We start from the raw sequence: 20,124 nt of genomic DNA, 5'->3' as shown, positions 1-20,124 counted from the left end.
TCTCTCTCTTCCCCCCAGTCTCTCTCTCTCTCTTCCCCCAGTCTCTCTCTCTCTTCCCCCCCCCAGTCTCTCTCTCTCTCTCTCTCTCTCTCTCTCTCTCTCTCTTCCCCCCCAGTCTCTCTCTCTCTCTCTCTCTCTTCCCCCCAGTCTCTCTCAAATTCAACTTCAAATTCAAATCGCTTTATTGGCATGATAAGGTACATCTTATGTTGCCAAAGCATCGAAATACATTTATGGTTGAACACATAAACGCAGTTCTATTCGTACAGTGTATAAACAGATATATCCCTGAGTGTATTAATATACATTCGTATAATTTGTATATGCTCTTTTCTTAGGTTTACTGGTTGTCCCTCTGTTTATGGGCAAACTGTAACATAGTGTGCCGCTAGTGTTACACAGTTTCTCTCTTCCCCTAGTAGGTATGGGAGTTTTTGGTCGTCATTCAAATTTCTGAATTCAGGGCATATTTGTGAGAATTTTTGGTAGAAATTCTCCCTGATGCCCTGATATTTTCCACAAGCTGTGAGGAAGTGCATCTCTGTCTCCACCACTCCCTGACTGCAGTGAGAGCATATCCTGTCCTCTCTTGCAGCCTGGTCTGCCTGTGTCTGCCTTTTTCGATCGCCAGGCTATGTTCACTAAGTCTGTACCTTGTCATGGTTTTTCTCAGTTTGCTATCCTTTACCATGGTCAGGTAATCAGCCATGTTGTATTGTCTGTTTAGGGCCCAAGTAGCAATTGAGTTTGCTTTGGGTTTTTGTTGTTTCTGCCCAATATGACCGTATTTTTCCTTTTGCTTAGTGACAATTGTGTTGGGTCGAATTCTCTGTGCTACGATGTCACTGTTCTGGGGCTGGTTATTGTTAGTAGTGTTAGTGGTTGCTTCACTGAGTCCCAGGACTAGTTGACTGAGGGTGTTCTTCTTTATGGTCCTCTCTTGGCATTTCAAGGCTCGTAATGATAGCAGTGGGGGTTGCTCATTTTTAGGTGTTTCCAAAATTTGGTGGCTCTTTTTTGGATAGTAATTATTAGTGGATATTGGCCTAGTTCTGCCCTGCATGCATTGTTTACGGTTTTCCTTTGAGTCCGGAGGATACTTTTACAGAATTCTGCATGCAGGATCTCAATTGGGTGTTTGTCCCATTTTGCAAATTCTTGTTGTGTTAGCGGTCCCCACACCTCACTGCCATAGAGTGCAATTGGTTCAATTACTGATTTGAAAATTTTGAGCCAAATGCTAATTGGGATTTCTATTTGGATTGATCTTTTAATGGCATAGAAAGCCCTTCTAGCTTTGTCTTTCAGTTCATTCACAGCCAGTTTGAAATTTCCCGTAGAGCTGATTTTTATGCCCAAGTATGTGTAGTTAGTGGTTTGTTCGATTTTAGTTGTTCCTAGTGTGAGATTTATTTTGGGTCCCTGATGCCTGGATCTTTGCTGGAACACAAGGACTTTGTCTTTTGGGGGTTTATTGTCAGGGCCCAGGTCTGACAGAACGACTCCAGCAGATCCAGGTTCTGCTGTAGACCCTCCTTAGTTGGTGACAGCAGAACCAGGTCGTCTGCATAGAGGAGGAATTTAACCTTGGATTCATATAGGGTGAGGCCGGTGCTGTAGATTGTTCAAGTAGTTTGGTCTCTCTCTTTCTCTCTGCCCCCCCAGTCTCTCTCTCCTCTCTCTCTCTCTTCCCCCCCAGTCTCTCTCTCTTCCCCCCCCCAGTCTCTCTCTCTTCCCCCCAGTCTCTCTCTCTTCCCCCCCCAGTCTCTCTCTCTTCCCCCCCGTCTCTCTCTCTTCCCCCCGTCTCTCTCTCTCTCTCTCTCTCTCTCTCTCTCTCTTCCCCCAGTCTCTCTCTCTCTCTCTCTCTCCGCTCTCTCTTCCCCCCCAGTCTCTCTCTCTCTCTCTCTTCCCCCAGTCTCTCTCTCTCTCTTCCCCCCAGCCTCTCTCTCTCTCTTCCCCCCAGTCTCTCTCTCTCTCTCTCTCTTCCCCCCAGTCTCTCTCTCTCTCTCTCCCCCAGTCTCTCTCTCTTCCCCCAGTCCTCTATCTCTCTCTCCTCTCTCTCTTCCCCCCAGTCTCTCTCTCTCTTCCCCCCAGTCTCTCTCTCTCTCTCTCTCTCTCTTCCCCCCAGTCTCTCTCTCTCTCTTCCCCCCAGTCTCTCTCTCTCTCTTCCCCGTCTCTCTCTCTCTCTCTCTCTTCCCCGTCTCTCTCTCTCTCTTTCCCCCAGTCTCTCTCTCTCTCTCTCTTCCCCCCCCCCCAGCCGCTCTCCCCCCCCCCCCCCAGTCTCTCTCTCTCTCTCTCTTCTCCCCCCCAGTCTCTCTCCAATTCCAATTCCAATTCAAATGCTTTATTGGCATGAAAGTTTACAGAGAACCATATTGCCAAAGCTTACATAGCAAAAAGGTACAGTTTTCCAACATTCTGTAGGTGTCAATCGATTTGACATTTGTTGGGTACTTACAATATTACTTTTAAACAATATTAATTTTAAACAGTCTTTGTACTCTCTCTCTCTCTCTTCTCCCCCCAGTCTCTCTCTCTTCTCCCCCCAGTCTCTCTCTCTTCTCCCCCCAGTCTCTCTCTCTCTTCTCCCCCCAGTCTCTCTCTCTTCCTCCCCCCAGTCTCTCTCTCTTCTCCCCCCAGTCTCTCTCTCTCTCCCCCCAGTCTCTCTCTCTTCTCCCCCAGTCTCTCTCTCTTCTCCCCCCAGTCTCTCTCTCTTCTCCCCCAGTGTCTCTCTCTCTTCTCCCCCCAGTCTCTCTCTCTCTCTCTCTTCTCCCCCCCAGTCTCTCTCTCTCTCTCTCTTCTCCCCCCAGTCTCTCCTCTTCCAACAACAACATGCCCTCAAAAAACCCTCGGCACCCGCCGGGCACTCAGCTAGTACCTAATAATTGAGTGCTTTTGTTGTAAGGGTGCACTTTTCTTTTTGCCTGGGGCTGGCATTTGAACTACACTGTCTCCCTCCTGCATAGTAGATGCGAGCACGTGGTATAAAGCAGTGTTTCCAAAATGTTATTTGTTTGTTCAGAGATTTGAGGGTGTTTTGGCACCGTTGGCTCCTTGTTTGCAGAGTGTGACACTCTGTCTCCTCCTGGACTGCAGGCCGAGTTCTGATATATGAAAAGTGATCTTCAATGATTGGCAGCAACTCGGGGCCACTCATTACTGAGGTATAAAGTGGAACCTCTAGACGTGATTCTTCACGCATGGGTTTCTAGGCTTGACCAGGGTGGTAAAGGCTTCCCGCAGAGAGCAACAAGCTTGAGAGGAGGACAAGAATCAGAAGGAAAGTTGCTTCTGACTTCACTTGTGGGTTTCTAGTGGCTGTGTTACTGAGTGAAGTCAGGCTCCCTGTACCTACTTCCTTGGGGGGCAGGGAAGCCTAAGAAATGAAATAAAACAAATTTTAAAAAAAACTTTGAGGGTGCAGCATCTAATGCAGGATGAGGTCTATCTGTTAAACTATTTCAGGGGTTTTGTCTTCCCCTGAAGATTTGGGGGAGTTTTTTGCTAGTACATTTGCAGCAGAAATTCATTTTTTCTGTTGTGAAAGTCTTATTTGATCACTTGGAACCTGATGAGGTAATATTTGGTTCTTCAGTGGTTGCTTTCTGCTTTGAACAGAGTTTCAGCATGAAGGCGACTGCCTATCTGAATCAGATTGTCCAGACTCAAAGGCGATGCTCCAAAAAAAAGTCTGTTTACAAAACACAATACCAAATGAGACTGAAGTAGATAAAGTAAGGCAAATTGCTTAGTGAACTGGTTTTAAAATATTGTAGTAGCAAACCAGTGTGGTTGATTTTTTCTTGTCTGATTATGCTCCTGTGAGGCACCATGTTTTACTACATTAAAGGCGCTATGTAAATGCAAGTTGTTGTTGAAAAGGAGAAAAACAAACTTGCTTACATTATTACTATCTTGTCATCAAGACGCAAACTCATCTGAAATTGATTGATAAACTGGCCTGGGTTTTTGACACTTCAGTTAGTTAAACTAGAATTTTAGCAGATCTTTTCATTAAAAAAAAAATTGGCTACTGTAAGTGAAGGTTTTTTTTAAATTTTGCAGATAAAGATTAATTTAGGGATGAATTGCAGCGCTGTGATTGACAGTGGAAAAGGTGTTAAGGGGAGGTTGAGCAGTCTTTTTTAAGGCTACTTGCTATGCAGGCTTACAGGGAAGCCTAAAGAGAAGTTAGAGGGAAACCTAATTTACTGCTGATCAAAAGTACCATATAGTTACAAGACTAGTAATTATTGCAAATTTTGTTCCAGCCTCACATCTTCAGCTACAATTAGAAATGTACTGCTTAAATATAGCTCTGCGGATAACATTTTAAAGGGATAAATAATTCAATTTTGTATCCGTTTTCATTCAGATATATGTCTATGTTGCTTTGAAGCAAGAGTTTTTGTGCGGCCTGTGCCCAGAGACTCCCAAACCACGGGAAATAAAACAACCTGCTTCCTCAAATAGGCTTCCTCAACTACAAGTTCATAAATCTGCCATTGCCAAGTCTCCAGCGCTCCAAGTCTCTTAGACATTTTTATGTCTAAGTGGCAGTGGTGTGAAAACTGGCTTAAATAGCAATCGGCATTGATTTTAATAGGCGGTCAGAGCTATGATAATTCTCACTGTTTTCGACGAGAGTAATGACGGAGCAGCAAAAGAGTCCCAGGAAATTATGGAGTGGCGTAATTAATGGCGTAAGTCACTTACTCCATAAATTCCTCTTTCATTTGCACCATAGATGCGTAATTACAGTGGCACAGCTCCCCAGGAAATGTGGCCAAAGATCTGCTGCCTGGTCCTGGGTCAATTGTTGATGCTGTCAAAGTGCCAACTAACAGTTGGCAGTGGGGGAAAATATCTACAGGCCTTCTTGAGTAAGGTTAAGTGATAATTCTTTTGGTTAAAATAACTCAGCCAAGGCCAAATTGGATGACCTACATGCAGGAAGATGGAGGGGGGATGTGTGGTGGGAGAAGGTGCTGTAAAGAATGTACCAAATGCCTCTTGCAGGGCAGAGAATGGGTGCTTTGTGGAATGTACCAAATCCCACATACAGATCAGGGCTTATCTCATGCACAGAATTGCCATTGCATACTTGTCCCAGTTTTAACGTTAAGACCAGGGTGTTTCCATGGCAGCGAGAGCTTTTAACAATAGCCATAATCCACTGATCTGACAGGAGTTGCCCAGTGGGAACATTTTCTAAAGATATTGAGTAAAAGCTTACTTGTATGAGGAGCTGGGCTTAATAATGCAATTCATTTGTTCTGTATAGAGTTACTCACAAATTAATAGAACTATTTATAATAGATTTAAATAAAAAGTGTTCCTGTGAAATCAGGGCTGTGGCAGGCACTTCATAAAGCTTCAAACTAGAGATTTCTTTTTAAGTACTGGTTTTAAAAGCATCACAGACTTATGAGAGGGACTCTTGCTGTCTGCTGTCTTTTAAGCAGTCAGGTTTTTAAAAGACTTATTGGTGCCCGAGAGGTCTTTTTGTTTTCCTCCTTTGGGTGAATATATTTTAAACAGTGATCACTAATGGTGTCATTGGGGAAAACTGGATTGAAACGTTTACTGATCCTGACAATGTGAGGGAACCGAATTAACTGAATCACTGCTGGACCTGGATTGATGTCTGTTTCATTTTAATTGAGTATGGTTTTATTTGAGGGCCTAATTTCACTACCTTCATTTTTTCCCCTCGGTGGACCATATTTGGTCATGGGCATCTGGCAATATGATTCTTAAGTCTACCATTTGGAGGCGGGTGAAAGTGGCCCGGTAATTATGCTGCCTCAGTCACAAACCACTTGGCCTCTATACAACATCTTCCCTTCGTAGCGTGGCTGAGATTGGGAAGGTAGTTGAATTGTGGGAGAAGGAAGGTTTTTGACCATACAGTGGCTTTGTGCATTGTCTAGTGCCATCTCCAACTCCATGTTAATTTAGCCATTTTTCACCATTGGGATCTGTAGTGGGGTTGAATCTTCTAGTGACAAAAGGAATCATCACAGGTTGTACTCTGTACTGAACCTGACATCCTTCATACTGATCAGGAATTTTAACCCCTTCAAACTCCCCCTCCCCCTTGGTAGTTATGCCAGTATGCTGCAGGAATGGACATTTTTCCCTCTGGCTGCAGAAGTCCAAAACTAGGGACCATAAATATAAGATAGTCACGAATAAAAAATTCAGGAGAAACTTCTTTACCCAGAGAGTGGTTAGAATGTGAAACTTGCTACCACATGGAGTAGTTGAGGTGAATAGCATAGATGCCTTTAAGGAGAAGCTAGATAAACATATGAGGGAGAAAGGAATAGAAGGGTATACAGGTAGGGTTAGATGAAGTAGGATGCGAGGAGGCACCTGTGGAGTATAAACACCAGCACAGACCAGTTGTGCCAAATGACCTGTTCCTGCGCTATAAATTCATGTCATTTATTTATTCTTTCCCCATCTCCATCCCACCTCAATGTCCACAGCCATTGTTGGATGCCTTCCCAAAACAACATGGCCAAGATTGGGGGCTCGCTCTGTGGATTGGTGAATGTGAACCGGTACCAAAATAGAGCAGCCCTAATGGATTTGGGATATAATGTTAGGAATAAATAAGAAAAGCTACCTGCTGCTAAATTGGGAAGGATTTAAAAAAATGAATTTCTGTTAAGCAGCTGTGTCTCTATAGTGATGGCACAGGCCAAACAGTAGTCAACATTTGCAGTGGAAAATTCTGACTGCACTTATGCTATGAATGTATTCCCATTTAAAGTGAAGGATTGCGGGAGTGAGAGCGGTCTGTTCAGTATCCTGCCCATTGGAAGACAGCTGCCTAGTTTTATCGTGGTTATGTCTGCTCTGACATTTTCTTGTGATGGCCCCACTTTACAGTCCGTGGAAAGTCAGGATGATAGAGGTGGGGACGCTGCAGCCTGCAGGTTGCTTGTCTGTATAGTGGAGCACCAGCCACAGTGTAATGTAGGAGACATGAATTGGCAGGTCCCAGTACGCAGGACTGTGTGCCAGTACATCTCCCAATGTACACTGCAGCCATTGGTCTGTAAGAGTGTCGGTGGGAGCCTGAGCTGGATAAATAGAGTACCTGGCATGTATAGGCAGATGAATCAACTCGGCTGTAGCTACATCTTTCAATGGCAGTGCCAAGGCTTGTGTGTTAGCATCTCTTTTTTTTAGCCTCTTCTGAGCTCCTGGATCTGATTGATGTCAGTGAATCTTACTTTGTTCTTCCCTCAGTACAGATAGAATCTGTCTTTGATGGGGGAAGAAAAGTGAAAACACAGGATGAAGCACAGACAGTGAGTCCGTTCGAAAGAAACTACAAAAAAGCTAGGAATCCGAAGAAATAGAGAAAGTAAAAAAAAATGAATGAAGAAAAGTGAGATTGACAGCAGTAAAACTAGATAGCAATGATAAAAAGTGCAAGAAAATTGTGTAAAAAGTAGAAAAGAGACCAAGCCATTGATGGGAGCGATAGGCAAGCAGACGAGAATGAGCAGGTTAAAAACCTAAATTACAAATGAAGGATGAAGAAATAAACATTTTAAACAGTTCTTATGATAAGATTATTAGGCTATTGAGTCATCATAAATCAGTACTTACTAACTAGTATAGGAATGCGTAAGTGATTCTATGTATCTATTACTGGTGGATCTCTCAGCATTGCTCATGGTGAGTGGAAGGATGTGGTATTTGTCACATGGATCTGCTAAATTCAGAAAACAGCTCTCTCCCTTTTTTTCTCTTTCATGTATTTGGGTGAAATCTTTTTGTAAAATATGATTGGGAGTAAATTTGGGATAAAGGCTTTGCACAATATTACTGTTTTTTCCTCATTATATGCCAATCAATTAAAAATACGAAACATTAGAAACTCAACCAATGAGGAAGAAGAAAAGACTCTTAATGGTCACGCAAGACGCAGAAATTTTATTATAAATATGCATTCTGTTCAAAGGTGATATTTAATTGGTACAATTAAAAAATTATGTTTATTATTACAATGTATGGCACAATGTAGGTTAGGTAGTAAAAATTAAAAGATGTGTACTTCAAGGGAATAGCCAGACTGATGATAATGGCCATTACAATCAGCACTTCCGACACAAGAGAATTGTAAACGGTTGAGTGAGCAAGCATTTGGAACCATTCTCAGTCAAAATATTCAGGGTTAGTATTGTTTTACTTTGAGAACTGATCTGAAGATTCGGAGCAGAACCTACAAGAACTTTAGTTTTTAGTTTCTAGCTGGGGGAGGGGAGAACAATTAAGGCTTTGGATGGTTTGCTGGAGGAGGGGTCAGTTAAGCCATTGTGATTATTATAGTATAGTCCATTTCTGGGTTGGATTGAGGAGGCATGATGGGAGCTACTGGTAAGTGGGTCAGTTCTTAACCAAGAGGTGGAATTTTGACAGTGTGACTATGTGGAAGCATTAACTCTACATTGTAGCGAATTGGCAGAACGCAGTGGGATGGTATGGAAATTGAGACAACATGTCTGAAGACTGGGTGGATATTCTCAAATGGAAATTGAATTTGGAGAATACAAGATACAGCTCGCAAGGAAAGAAGGGGTTTCTCAGACTCCCACACCAGAAGAAAAATCAAGACCAGTAAAAGAGGATTTACATTCTGTGGTATTACCGAAACAATCTGTCTTGCTCCTGGAACAAAATCCGGAGATATAATGTAGCAGACATTTATTACAGTATGTGGTAGCAGAGCATTAAAAGGAAAATTGGAGACAATCCAAAGGAGTTTATAGGAAACTACTGGTAGGAGCAAGTAGATGTTTTTCTGGAAGAAATATATTGATAGAATATTCAAGGATTTTTTTTCCTTCAGGATTTTGACAAGAATTTCAAGAGCCCAATTCACAAAATAAACCAAATAGGGGCTTAATGAGGAACTCAGTGCCTTTGTACTTGGAAAATAAGTACCAAAATACAACAATAAATACCAAAGCACAAAATACCAAACAACATCCAACAGCAGAGGGGGATGGCTTTAGTGGGAAGACCCTGAAGCCGGAGAGAAGATAGTTCCTGCTACACCCATCCCAGACACGACAGAATCTTTGGAGAAGCTGAAGAATCTACTTTTTCAGCATTAATAGAGTAAGAAGACGACAATAAAGGAAGCAGCTCATAATCAAAAGATATGGGAAATTGCCATTGTAGGGAGATGATATAATGAAATATTTCAAAGGCACAGAACCTGAGCATCTTGAGTTGACATTAATCAGGACCAGAGTGATGACCTGGACTAGTTTCAATGGCCTAAGGGGGGTCAGAGAGGAATTTCCCAGATTTTTGCCCCCAATTTGGCCTGGGTTTTTAATCTGTATTTTCGCCTCTCCCAGAAGATCACATGGCTTTTGGGTGCGGAGTTTATATATTGTGATACACAATGCATCGTAATTGTGTGGGACAGGCTAGATTGATCAGAGGGTCTTTTCCTGTCTCTCATTGTTCGTATATTCATAGCTCAAACATTATGGAGGTACATTGGTACATGTTGTATAAGGTGTCAGTCTTCCAAAGAGACACCAAAAAATCCAAATGATTTGGCATGATACTCAAGTCCAAAGTTGTTAAAATGAAGAAAATATCTATCTATGCACATAAAGGTCTTGTTTCTAATTAGAATATATTGCACTTCAAAGTGTAAAAGTATTTAAAAAGGGGAAAGGAAGACAGTCATTTTCTTCATGCTTTCCTGACCCAAATATAACCTGCCCTCCCCCCAAGGGCAGTAGCCAGGGCTGCTGCCAATGTAGAGAAATTTCCTTTAGGAATTCGGCCTGTGCCTTATGTAGATCATTAAATGCAGAGAGTACCTCAGCAGTGGCCTTAAAGGGGCAGGACAGGTTGAACATGGTTTCATCTTCCTAACTGCAGCTTGCATTTGCCCTTAATATAATGGTGCTGCTGAATACTTCTGGATTCTATCAGGCAATTTCCCTTCCCAGTTACTTTGCTCCTTATATAATGTGTGCAGAAAGCCAGTGGAGGAGGTGCCTTGCCGATTTTGGAAATATTATTGCGCCATTTCACTAATACGCGGAAATGTACAACATTATTTATTTTTGATTTTCAGCCAAATCCTCTACTGCCTCACCCAAGTAGCCATTTTATCATGTGTGAGACTGGATATTGAATGTGAACAGGCTATTTCAAAGGCTGTGGCTTTTACTGTATTCACCTGCACATTTGTCAACATATGGGCACTTTGTGACAGGAGTCACTGGATAGTGATCAGTAGCAAAGAAAACCTGGCCAGTATTTCCCTCCCTATGCTAGGCTGCTATGGCCAAATGTTGGGCTCCTAGTGAGATCAGCTGACTCTGCTTAGACAGAGAATCCAACTTAGAACCTTGTGTGTACGGATGAGCTACATGCTGCCTTTATCAGTGAAGCCTTGGGGGTAGCTGGGGTTTACAATGTTAAAACTGTACTTTTTAGTAAAGCACTGGTTGAGCGACTGCAACAAAAAAAGCACCAGGTTATTGAAATCTGTTGTGATTTGGTATCACTGTTACCTCTGGATCAGAAGGTTGAGCATTTGAGCTCCCAATCTAGACTGGCACTTCCAGTGCAGTAATGAAGGCATCCTTCATCGTTGGAGGTTGTCATCCTTCCGATGAGATGCTAAACCTGGGTCCTATCTGCCTTTTCCAGATTTTTGGCCAACATTATTGCATCAACCAAAACCAGACTAACTGGCCATTCATCATCTTGTCGTTTGTGTGATTTTGCTGTGCACAAAATTTTGCCCACACAATACATTGCATTTCAAAAGTAATTAGTTGTATGTGAAGCGCATGACAATGTTTCAGGCAGACGTGATGAGGAATTCTGCAAGTCCATTTTTTTTTAATGATTATCCGGTTGAAGCTTACTAAAGGTTGAGTATGTTTTACGTTTTCTTGTGATAGGATGAGGTCATTGCAGTCTCCAAAAAGGTAATTATCCGGCTACAGGATTTGGCGAAATGGGTGTGCACTGAGACTTCACAATGGGCCACAAACGCACAGGAATCAAAATCCAGCACTATGTACTTGGACAGCAATGGCCACAAGGAGGATCGCAAGCTGAACGTCCGACCACCTTCACGCTGCCGTCTCACCTCAAACGATGTGGGAAATGAATTTGAAAATTCAGGTGAGGATACTTCTAGTCGGTGCATGAGCTGAATTTGTAAAAGAAGTGAGTGAAGGGCTAAAGCAGTCACCTGGGACTTCTCTCTTCCCCTTCTGCCTCCCGACCCCCTGAATTGAGATGCTGATTTTCTGCAGAGGTCAGTCAACTCTTACCCACTTTGACAAACCAGAATCTGGTTTCTATAGCCGTAGCAAGGAGACTGAGCATGCTTGCTCTTTGCCTGGTCATTCAATTGGTCAAAATTGCCCATTTTGGACAGCGGTGACGTTTATTCTCTGAGTTGATGCCTTCACTGAAGCTGCGTCAGGCCCAGCCAACCTGCCTCACCAATGAAACCTGCTCAGCTCCAGATAACCTTGCAAATCAATGCCGTAAGGACCTTTCGCTCTTTTTAGTTAGAATGCAATGTTTAAAAAAAACAAAATCGAGTGACTGGGAGACGAGGTGGTGCAGCGGGTCAGATATTGGCCTCCCTCGTCTTGGGTTAGCACACATTTCACAAAAATACAATTTGAAAAGAAGATTGCTACAGTTAAATGAAGCATTTTGTCCAGGGGACTGTGGTAACTTTGGCCATCATGGACGTGTATTTCCATATGGGATTACTAAATCCTACAGAAAGTACTTTGGGTTTGATGTAGTGGGGGTCCACTACCTGACCACGATGTTCATTTGGCCCTGTGTCAGCACCCAGGGTTAATAAAGTGCTTGTTCCTTAGTTGCAGTTTTTCTTTCTTGCTTAATCAGGACACTGCATAGATACCAGTCCAGCAAGTGCTAAGTTTTTAAGGGAAGCTCAGCCGCGTCATGAAATAAAGAAGCCTCCAATAATGGTGAGTGCTGGAACTAACAGTTATAGGACCCTGGTTTCAAATAACGCTAGCCTTGGGCATTGCTGTGCTTCAGATCCTTGCAGCTGGAATGCTCCTTCAGCAAAGAGAGAGACTCAAGCTACTTAGCTGATTCTGCGTTCTTAGCGGGTAATCATGCTTGAAGGGAGCACGGGTCAGACATAGGGCTACAGTATTGTCCCAATTCTATGACCCGTATACTGTACGAGCGTGGCTCCATGTTGGGAGCATGGAATTAGCCCATAGATGTACATATCCATGAGTGCAAGACATTTCCAAACACTGTTGCAACTCAATTTTCTCTCATTTTGGTTCCCTAAGAAGCACTCCACTTTCCCAGGATGTCGAGACTCAGCAATAAGTGGATTGCTACTTATAATGGTCTTAAGAGAAATGCACTGAATGGGTTGTACTGTAAGCTCTGTCCTGTAATTGCCTTGGTGGTTAACACTCCTTCCACGGTGGAGCACCCCTCTCCAAGCAGCATAGACCAAAGATCTATGCCAATCCCACACACACAGTGGTACGTACATAAAGGGACTCAAATGTTAAGCAGTTCTTGCTGTTGTTTAATGAATATGTCTGTATCACATTGGTGAGTCTGGGCAGAGAATGTATACAAACCAAGAGGGATGGACTTGGTCCTGACCTGTACATTGATACCAAGCAGTCATACCGCTGATTATTTTTTTTAAAGCCTCAGTGCTTCTGCTCGGGAACTTGTGGGACTGTAAAATGTCACAACAACTCCTTGAGCAGCAGGTGATAGATACTCTGAGATGTAACTGATGCTGACATCCCACGGGATCAGAGTATCGAAGTGAACAAGGGTTTTTCCATCAGTGCTGCATACATTGGCTTTATGAAAGCTTCTCCACTAAACACCTATAATATTAAATGGAAGTAGTTTGCCAGCTGAATATAATCTCATTATGTGTGACATTACAGTTATTTTGGTTAGTTTATTGTGACTTTTTACTCAGGATCAAGGGGGAAAAATTGGGTCGTACCCCGAAAAAGTTAGCGCCCCCCCGCGCCCGAAATTCACTGGTAGCACCCCAAGAGGCAGGCCTTCCTCCCCTTATTAAAGGGGAGGGGCCTAGCACAGCGCGACCCAGGGCCCAGCTGGGACGCCAGGGATCGGAGTGCCAGCAAAAGAGCCCGGCACACAAGAGAAGTGTCAGGCTCACGGAGCGTAGCCGGCACTCTGTGGGGGGGCTGCACAGGAGGCCGGGGGCAGGTGCTGGCAGTGGCCAGCAACAAAAATGGCCGTCTGGCACCTCGCCTTTAATTTGGGCCGCCCCGGCCGTAGGTAAGCCCCCCGACCCTGTCAGACATAGCGTATGCCGGTAAGTCAGGGGGCGCTGCCAAGATCGCGGCGCGAGCGGGGCTTTGTGCACGGCAATGACTTCATCGCCGGAGGCGCAGTGTCACGTGGCGCTAACTGTTACTGCTGCCACTAACCTCCCGCTGAATTCCGCGGGAGGCGTGAGCGGCGCCGCGCCCAGGCGCCCGTTGCTTTTCGCCCCGTTAGCGCCCTCTAATGGGAGGTGCAAATCAACTGAATTTTTCCCCCCAAGTGTTTAGGTTTAAGGTTGAAACAGCTGCCATATGAATCCTTCACATCATTCATAGAATCATAGAATGGTTACAGCACAGAAGCAGGCCATTTGGCCCATCGAGCCTGTGCCAGCTCTCTGCAAGAGCACTTCAACTCGTCCCACTCCCCCGCCCTTTCCCATAGCCCTGCAATTTTTTCTCCTTCAGGTACTTATCCAATTCCCTTTTGAAAGCCACGATTGAATCTGCCTCCACCACCCTTTCAGGCAATGTATTCCAGATCATAACAACTCGCTGCGTAAAAACATTTTTCCTCATGTCGCCTTTGGTTCTTCTGCCAATCGCCTTAAATCTTTCTCGGAGAGAAATTTTTCTTTAGTTTTCTGTACTATTTTAGTACATTTTATTTGTGTGCAGAAGTTGGATAGATGATTAAGAATATTAAATTATCGACCTTCAGTGTGGCCTTCCTTATTCTTTCAATATACTTTAAACTCCATAGGCCAAAGCTCTCTCCCTGACTGACACACACATACACTTGATGAGTTACGCTGTCCATCATGTCACTCATGAGGAGTTCCTGTTATCTGCTATCTCCTTAGTGCTAATCAGTTGTCTAATCAGCAACTAGTGACCATTCTCCTGCAGGAAGGAAGAGAGAGATAAGCAGAATATTTTTGAAGTCAAGGTGGCTCCAAGATGACCTGCCTGAAGGGAGATTGGAACCCAGAGATAGTCCCAGCTGCTTTTGTATGTTAGGGTCACTGTTCCAGATCAGTTTTATTTACCTTTTTTTTTTAAAAAGAGCTTTCCCTGGGTAGCTCTTGGCAAATCTAACAAAAATGGTTTGATCACCGATGTGGCCACAATTTGTTTCACCAAAGAAAAGAAACTGTTGTTTCTCCAGAATAATACCCTTGCTCAGACGGGTATAATCATTACGTAGCGGCCGAATTGCATTCTGGGAGGATGAGGGAGACTCAAAAGGTTTCATTCTTATTTTCCATTTTCAGTTCTCTAAGATAATCACAAAAAGAATTCAAGGGGGTGGGGTTAGAAATAAATTCTTTACACACAGCGTGGTTAGAATGACAAATTCTCTGCCACAACTGTCTGTAACTTCTTTCAAATGGGATTTACATAGTTGCTTGAAAAAAAGGGAATATTAAAGAGAGAGGTTAGGAGAATATTTATTTTTACTCGGAGGGTTGTTAGGACTTCGAATGCCCTACTAGATATAATGGAAGTCGAATCCATGATGGCTTTTAAAAGGGAAAATGGATAAATATTTGAAAAAAGAAAAATTTAAAAAGGGCTGGTGATTGAGACTAAGTGTAAGCTCTTGCAGACAGCTGGCAGGAGAATGATGGGCTGAATGACCTTCTGTGCTGTAAAATTGTATGATTTTATGCAAGGGGGAGTGAGCACATGAGTGGGATTAGACTACGTGGCTCATTTAGAAAAAGCACTAGCACAGATTTGATGAGCTGAATGGTCTGTTTCCATGCAGTTCCAAATTCCTGCCCATCAGCGCCTGTTTGACCTTCACTTTTATTAAAGAATCAAATAAAACTGCGCAGTAGTCACATCATCCCAAGTATTCACCCATGCAATTTTGACGCACTGCCGAATGCTGAATCTAATGTAGCATTCTCCCTTGTACCGCATTAAGTAGTGACTCATTATCTTTGTGAAATTGCTTTCCCCTGATCTCTGTACATAACCTCTGGGATAGTGAAATTCCTGTGATTATCTCATCATAATTCCTGCAGTCTCTTACTTGCCCAAACAACTTGTTATCTGTGTATCTTGAGCAGGCAGTCAAATAACATTGACAGATATTACTTAAGGGCCTTGTTATTAATACCTACCCATATTGCTTCAGCTTCCCTTACCCCCGTCATTCTGTTAATATAGTCCCTTACTAACAATGCCACACCTGTGCCTAGTTTAGTAAGTCGATTAGTGAAACACTCCGTCCCAGTTAGCACCATCTCCTGTCCATTTTCAGATTGCAGCTATCTTCAATATTTTCACTGGCTTTGTATGCCGACAATCAGAATGGTTTGTTCCTATCATTCCTTGTGTTTTTATCAATTTAATCCTTACCACTGTTGTTCACAATTTATATTTACGATTTAGACTTTGGAATCAAAAACACAATTTCTAAATTTGCGGATGACACCAAATTGGGGGGGGTGGTAGTCAGTACTCAGGAGGACATTAATAAACTTGCAGAATGGGCATATAATTGGCAAATGAAGTTCCAACACAGATAAATGTGAGGTATTACATTTTGGTGGGAAGAATAGGGAGGTCACTTATTACTTGGAGGGTGCGAATCTAGGTGGGGTAGAGGAACAAAGGGATCTCGGAGTACAAATACACAAATCACTAAAAGTTGCGATGCAGGTTAGCAAGGCCATAAAAAAAGCAAACCAAGCACTAGGGTTTATTTCTAGAGGTATATAATTGAAAAGTAGGGAAGTTATGCTAAACCTATATCGAACCTTGGTTAGACCACACTTGGAGTACTGCCTGCAGTTCTGGTCGTCCTATTATGAAAAGGATATAGAGGCACTGGAGAGGGTGCAGAGAAGATTTACAAGGATGATACAAGAAATGTGAGGGTATACATATCCTGAAAGGATGAACAGGCTTTTCTTCTCTTTGAAAAAAGAAGGCTGAGGGGTGACCTAATAGAGGTCTTTAAAATTATGAAAGGTTTTGATAGAGTGGATACAGAATGTTTCCACTTGTGGGGAGGAGCATAATGAGAGGCCATCAATATAAGATAATCACCAAGAAATCCAATAGGGAATTCAAAAGAAACTTCTTTACCCAAAGAGTGGTGAGAATGTGGAACTCGCTACCACAGGGAGTGGTTGAAGTGAATAGTATAGATGCATTTAAGGGGAGGCTAGATAAGCATATGAGGGAGAAGGGAATAGAGGGTTGTGCTTATAGATTTAGATGAGGAAAGACGGGAGGAGGCTCGAATGGAGCATAAATGCCGGCATGGACTGGTTGGGCCGAATGGCCTGTTTCTGTGCTGTATATCCTATGTAATTGCTGCCTGGTCTTCAAAAATGTTTTAGCTGTACAGTAATAAAGCTACTCAAATTTCAGGAGTATCTTTATTACAGTAACATTAATCCTATCCTGTTAAACTCATTCCCTGTTCCCTCTCCTGTTTTTTTTTTTCCTTCCTCCTTTTTCCATCGATTTTCTCTCCTCTCTCCATCGATTTTCTCTCCTCTCCTCCTTGAGAGTGTACCTGGGGTATTTCTCCTCCTCATTTGCTCAAGTGACCATTCTTGTGTGAGTCTAACCATTTGAGTGTCAGCTGGTTATTTGGGCAAGGGAGGCATGAGGTAAAGTCCAGTCCTGCCCTTGCCACAGGTTCACGCACATACTTCCAGCAGAGGATGCTGGATAGCAGTCAGGAATAGGAAACCTGGCATTTTTCATTCCCTAATCCCGGGGCACTAAAGCTGACTGTTGCACCGATATCGTCGGCCCTGCCTGAGATTGACTAACTCAGCACAGACTGGGGATGAAACGTGGCAGCTTTTTGTGGTGTGTATGGCCCAGCTACTCGTTGCTTTAACCAGCTGACTAATCAGGGAGTTATTTTTGTTTGATTTTAAATATTTATTTCTACCCAATTTCTTTTTTTGCAAAGCGCCTTTCATGACCTTGGGACGTCCTAAAGCGCTTTACGGCCAATGAAGTACTTTTTTTTGAAGTGTGGTCAGTGGTAATGTAGGAAACGCGCCAGCCAATTTGCGCACAGCAAGGTCCCACAACAGCAATGAGATAATGATCAAGATAATATATATGGTAATATAGATATGTGAAGAGAAAAAGATTGGTGAAGTCAAGCGTAGGTCCCTTGCAGTCAGAATCAGGGGAATTTATAATGGGGAACAAAGAAATGGCTGACCAATTAAATACATACTTTGGTTCTGTCTTCACAATGGAGGATACAAATAACCTCCCAGAGATGTCGGGGAACATAGTGTCTAATGAGAGGAAGGAATTGAATGAAATCAGTATTTGTAGGGAAATGGTGTTAGGGAAATTGATGGGATTGAAGGCTGATAAATCCGCAGCGCCTGATAATCTACATCCTAGGGTACTTAAGGAAGTGGCCCTAGAAATAGTAGATGCATTGCTGGTCATCTTCCAAAATTCTGTAGACTCTGGAACAGTTCCCATGGATTGGAGGATAGCTAATGTAACCCCACTATTTTAAAAAAAGGTGGTAGAGAGAAAACGGGGAATTATAGACCGGTAAGCCTGACATTGGTAGTGGGGAAAATGCTGGAGTCCATTATAAAAGATGTAATAGCAGAACACTTGGAAAACAGTGATAGGATCAGACAAAGTCAACATGGATTTACAAAAGGTAAATCATGCTTGACTAATCTACTGGAATTTTTTGAGGGTGTAACTGGTAGAATAGATATGGGAGAACCAGTGGATGTGGTGTATTTGGACTTTCAGAAGGCTTTCGATAAGGTCCTGCATAAGAGATTAGCATGCAAAGTTAAAGCACATGGGATTGGGGGTAAGGTACTGACTTGGAACTGGTTGGCAGACAGGAAGCAAAGAGTTGGAATAAACAGGTCTTTTTCCGAGTGGCAGGCAGTGACTAGTGGGGTACTGCAGGGATCGGTGCTAGGACCCCAGCTATTCACAATATATATTAATGATCTAGACGAGGGAACTAGATGTAATATCTCCAAGTTTGTAGACAACACAAAGCTGGGTGGGCATGTGTGCTGTGAGGAGGATGCCGAGAAACTCCAGTATGATTTGGACAGGTTGGGTGATTGGGCAGATACATGGCAGATGCAGTATAATGTGGATAAATGTGAGGTTATCCACTTTGGTGGCAAAAACAGGAAGACAGATTATTATCTGAACGGCAATAGATTGGGAAAAGGAGAAGTGCAACGAGACCTGGGTGTCCTTGTGCACCAGTCGTGGAAGGTAAGCATGCAAGTGTAGCAGGCGGTTAAGAAGGCAAATGGTATGTTGGCCTTCATAGCAAGAGGATTTGCGTACAGGAGCAAGGATGTCTTGCTGCAGTTGTACAGGGCCTTGGTGAGACCACACCTTGAATATTGTGTGCAGTTTTGGGTGCCTTATCTGAGGAAGGATGTTCTTGCCATGGAGAGAGTGCAGCGAAGATTCACCAGACTGATACCTGGGATGGCAGGAATGACGTATGAGGAGAGATTGGGTCGATTAGGCTTATATTCGCTAGTAATTAGAAGAATGAGAGGGGATCTCATTGAAACTTATAAAATTCTAACAGGACTAGACAGACTAGATCAGGAAGGATGTTCCCGATGGCGGGGGAGTCCAGAACCAAGGGTCACAGTCTAAGAATAAGGGGTAAGCCATTTAGGACTGTGATGAGGAGGAATTTCTTCACCCAGAGAGTGGTGAACCTGTAGAATTCTCTACCACAGAAGGCAGTTGAGGCCAACTTATTAAATATATTCAAGAAGGAGCTAGGTATATTTCTTAAGGCTAAAGGGATCAGGGGATATGGGGAGAAAGCAGGGACAGGGTACTGAATGTGGATGATCAGCCATGATCTCATTAAATGGCAGAACAGGCTCGAGGGGCCGAATGGCCTACTCCTGTTTCTGTAATCTGTTTATACAACCTATTCTGTAACCATTTTTGTTTAACTAAACATTTTACTTGCCAATTCTCCTCTGCTTCCTGGGTCCCACTGTCTGTTTTTAAGGTCGCAGTAAGATTGAAAAATGGTGAAAAACTAGCCTCAGAAAATGACACTGCCATGTGGCCAAGTGAATCTCTTTGTTGCTTTTATTTTCAATGTCAGCTAGAAGCGTGCTACCCTTGGATAGGCTGTCTTCCCCACAGCACCAGTAGCTAGGTTGGGTAACTTGTCAACTGCAGATGGGGTTAAGCTAATACTTCTACAACTTAACCTTATTAGAACCAATTTATTAATTTGCATTCATCTCTTTATCCAGAACATTGTATTCTCAGTTCTTGGCAGCAGTAAGATCATTTGCTTGTGTATGTTTACTAACTGCTTGCTCTTTCTCCTCTCCTTCTCTTCCCCCACCCAAAACCTGGTTTATATAAATCCCAATTACTGTTTCAGTTTTTCTGTTTTGCACCAATTCATTCCATCTCTCAATGTTGTCCATTCTCATGCCAGGCTGCTAGATGCTGCAGTGCATTATAGCGAGAAAGTAAACCATCTTTAGGGGAACATAAAAGTGGCCGTACCAGTTTTACCTGGAAATCTCCTTGTTTTACTGGTGACTGTGGAGAAAGTAGTCGGTCAGATTTTCTGCACTCCCAGCAAAAGTAGGACTATCTGTGACAGGCAGCCATGGGGATGAGATTTTATACCATTTCTTGCAGATTTAGGAAATGCTTCCCCAATTTTGCTTGGCTGAAAGTTTCTAGGTTGATGATGCCAGTGTGCTACAAACTGGGTTGGCGTTTTTGGTGAAATCTGGTTCTT

At 43.1% G+C, this 20,124-nt stretch overlaps 1 protein-coding gene across 2 annotated transcripts in view; it reads left to right on the top strand.

Moving 5' to 3' along the window:
- Nucleotides 1-10,996: 10,996 nt before the first annotated feature.
- Nucleotides 10,997-20,124, top strand: part of LOC147113980 (uncharacterized) — a 99,986-nt gene continuing 90,858 nt past the window's right edge. For both annotated transcript variants that reach the window (XM_085995448.1, XM_085995447.1), the window contains exon 1: nt 10,997-11,190. In XM_085995448.1, coding sequence (XP_085851574.1) covers nt 11,082-11,190 — 109 coding nt within the window. In that variant the 5' untranslated portion in view covers nt 10,997-11,081. The remainder of the gene's footprint in view (nt 11,191-20,124) is intronic.

Source organism: Somniosus microcephalus, chromosome 8, assembly GCF_052327205.1.
Source record: "Somniosus microcephalus isolate GS21.2 chromosome 8, FLI_Smic_1.0, whole genome shotgun sequence".
Classification (NCBI taxonomy): domain Eukaryota; kingdom Metazoa; phylum Chordata; class Chondrichthyes; order Squaliformes; family Somniosidae; genus Somniosus; species Somniosus microcephalus.
Note: the sequence above shows the minus strand (reverse complement) of the source record. Positions and strands in the feature narration are given on the sequence as shown.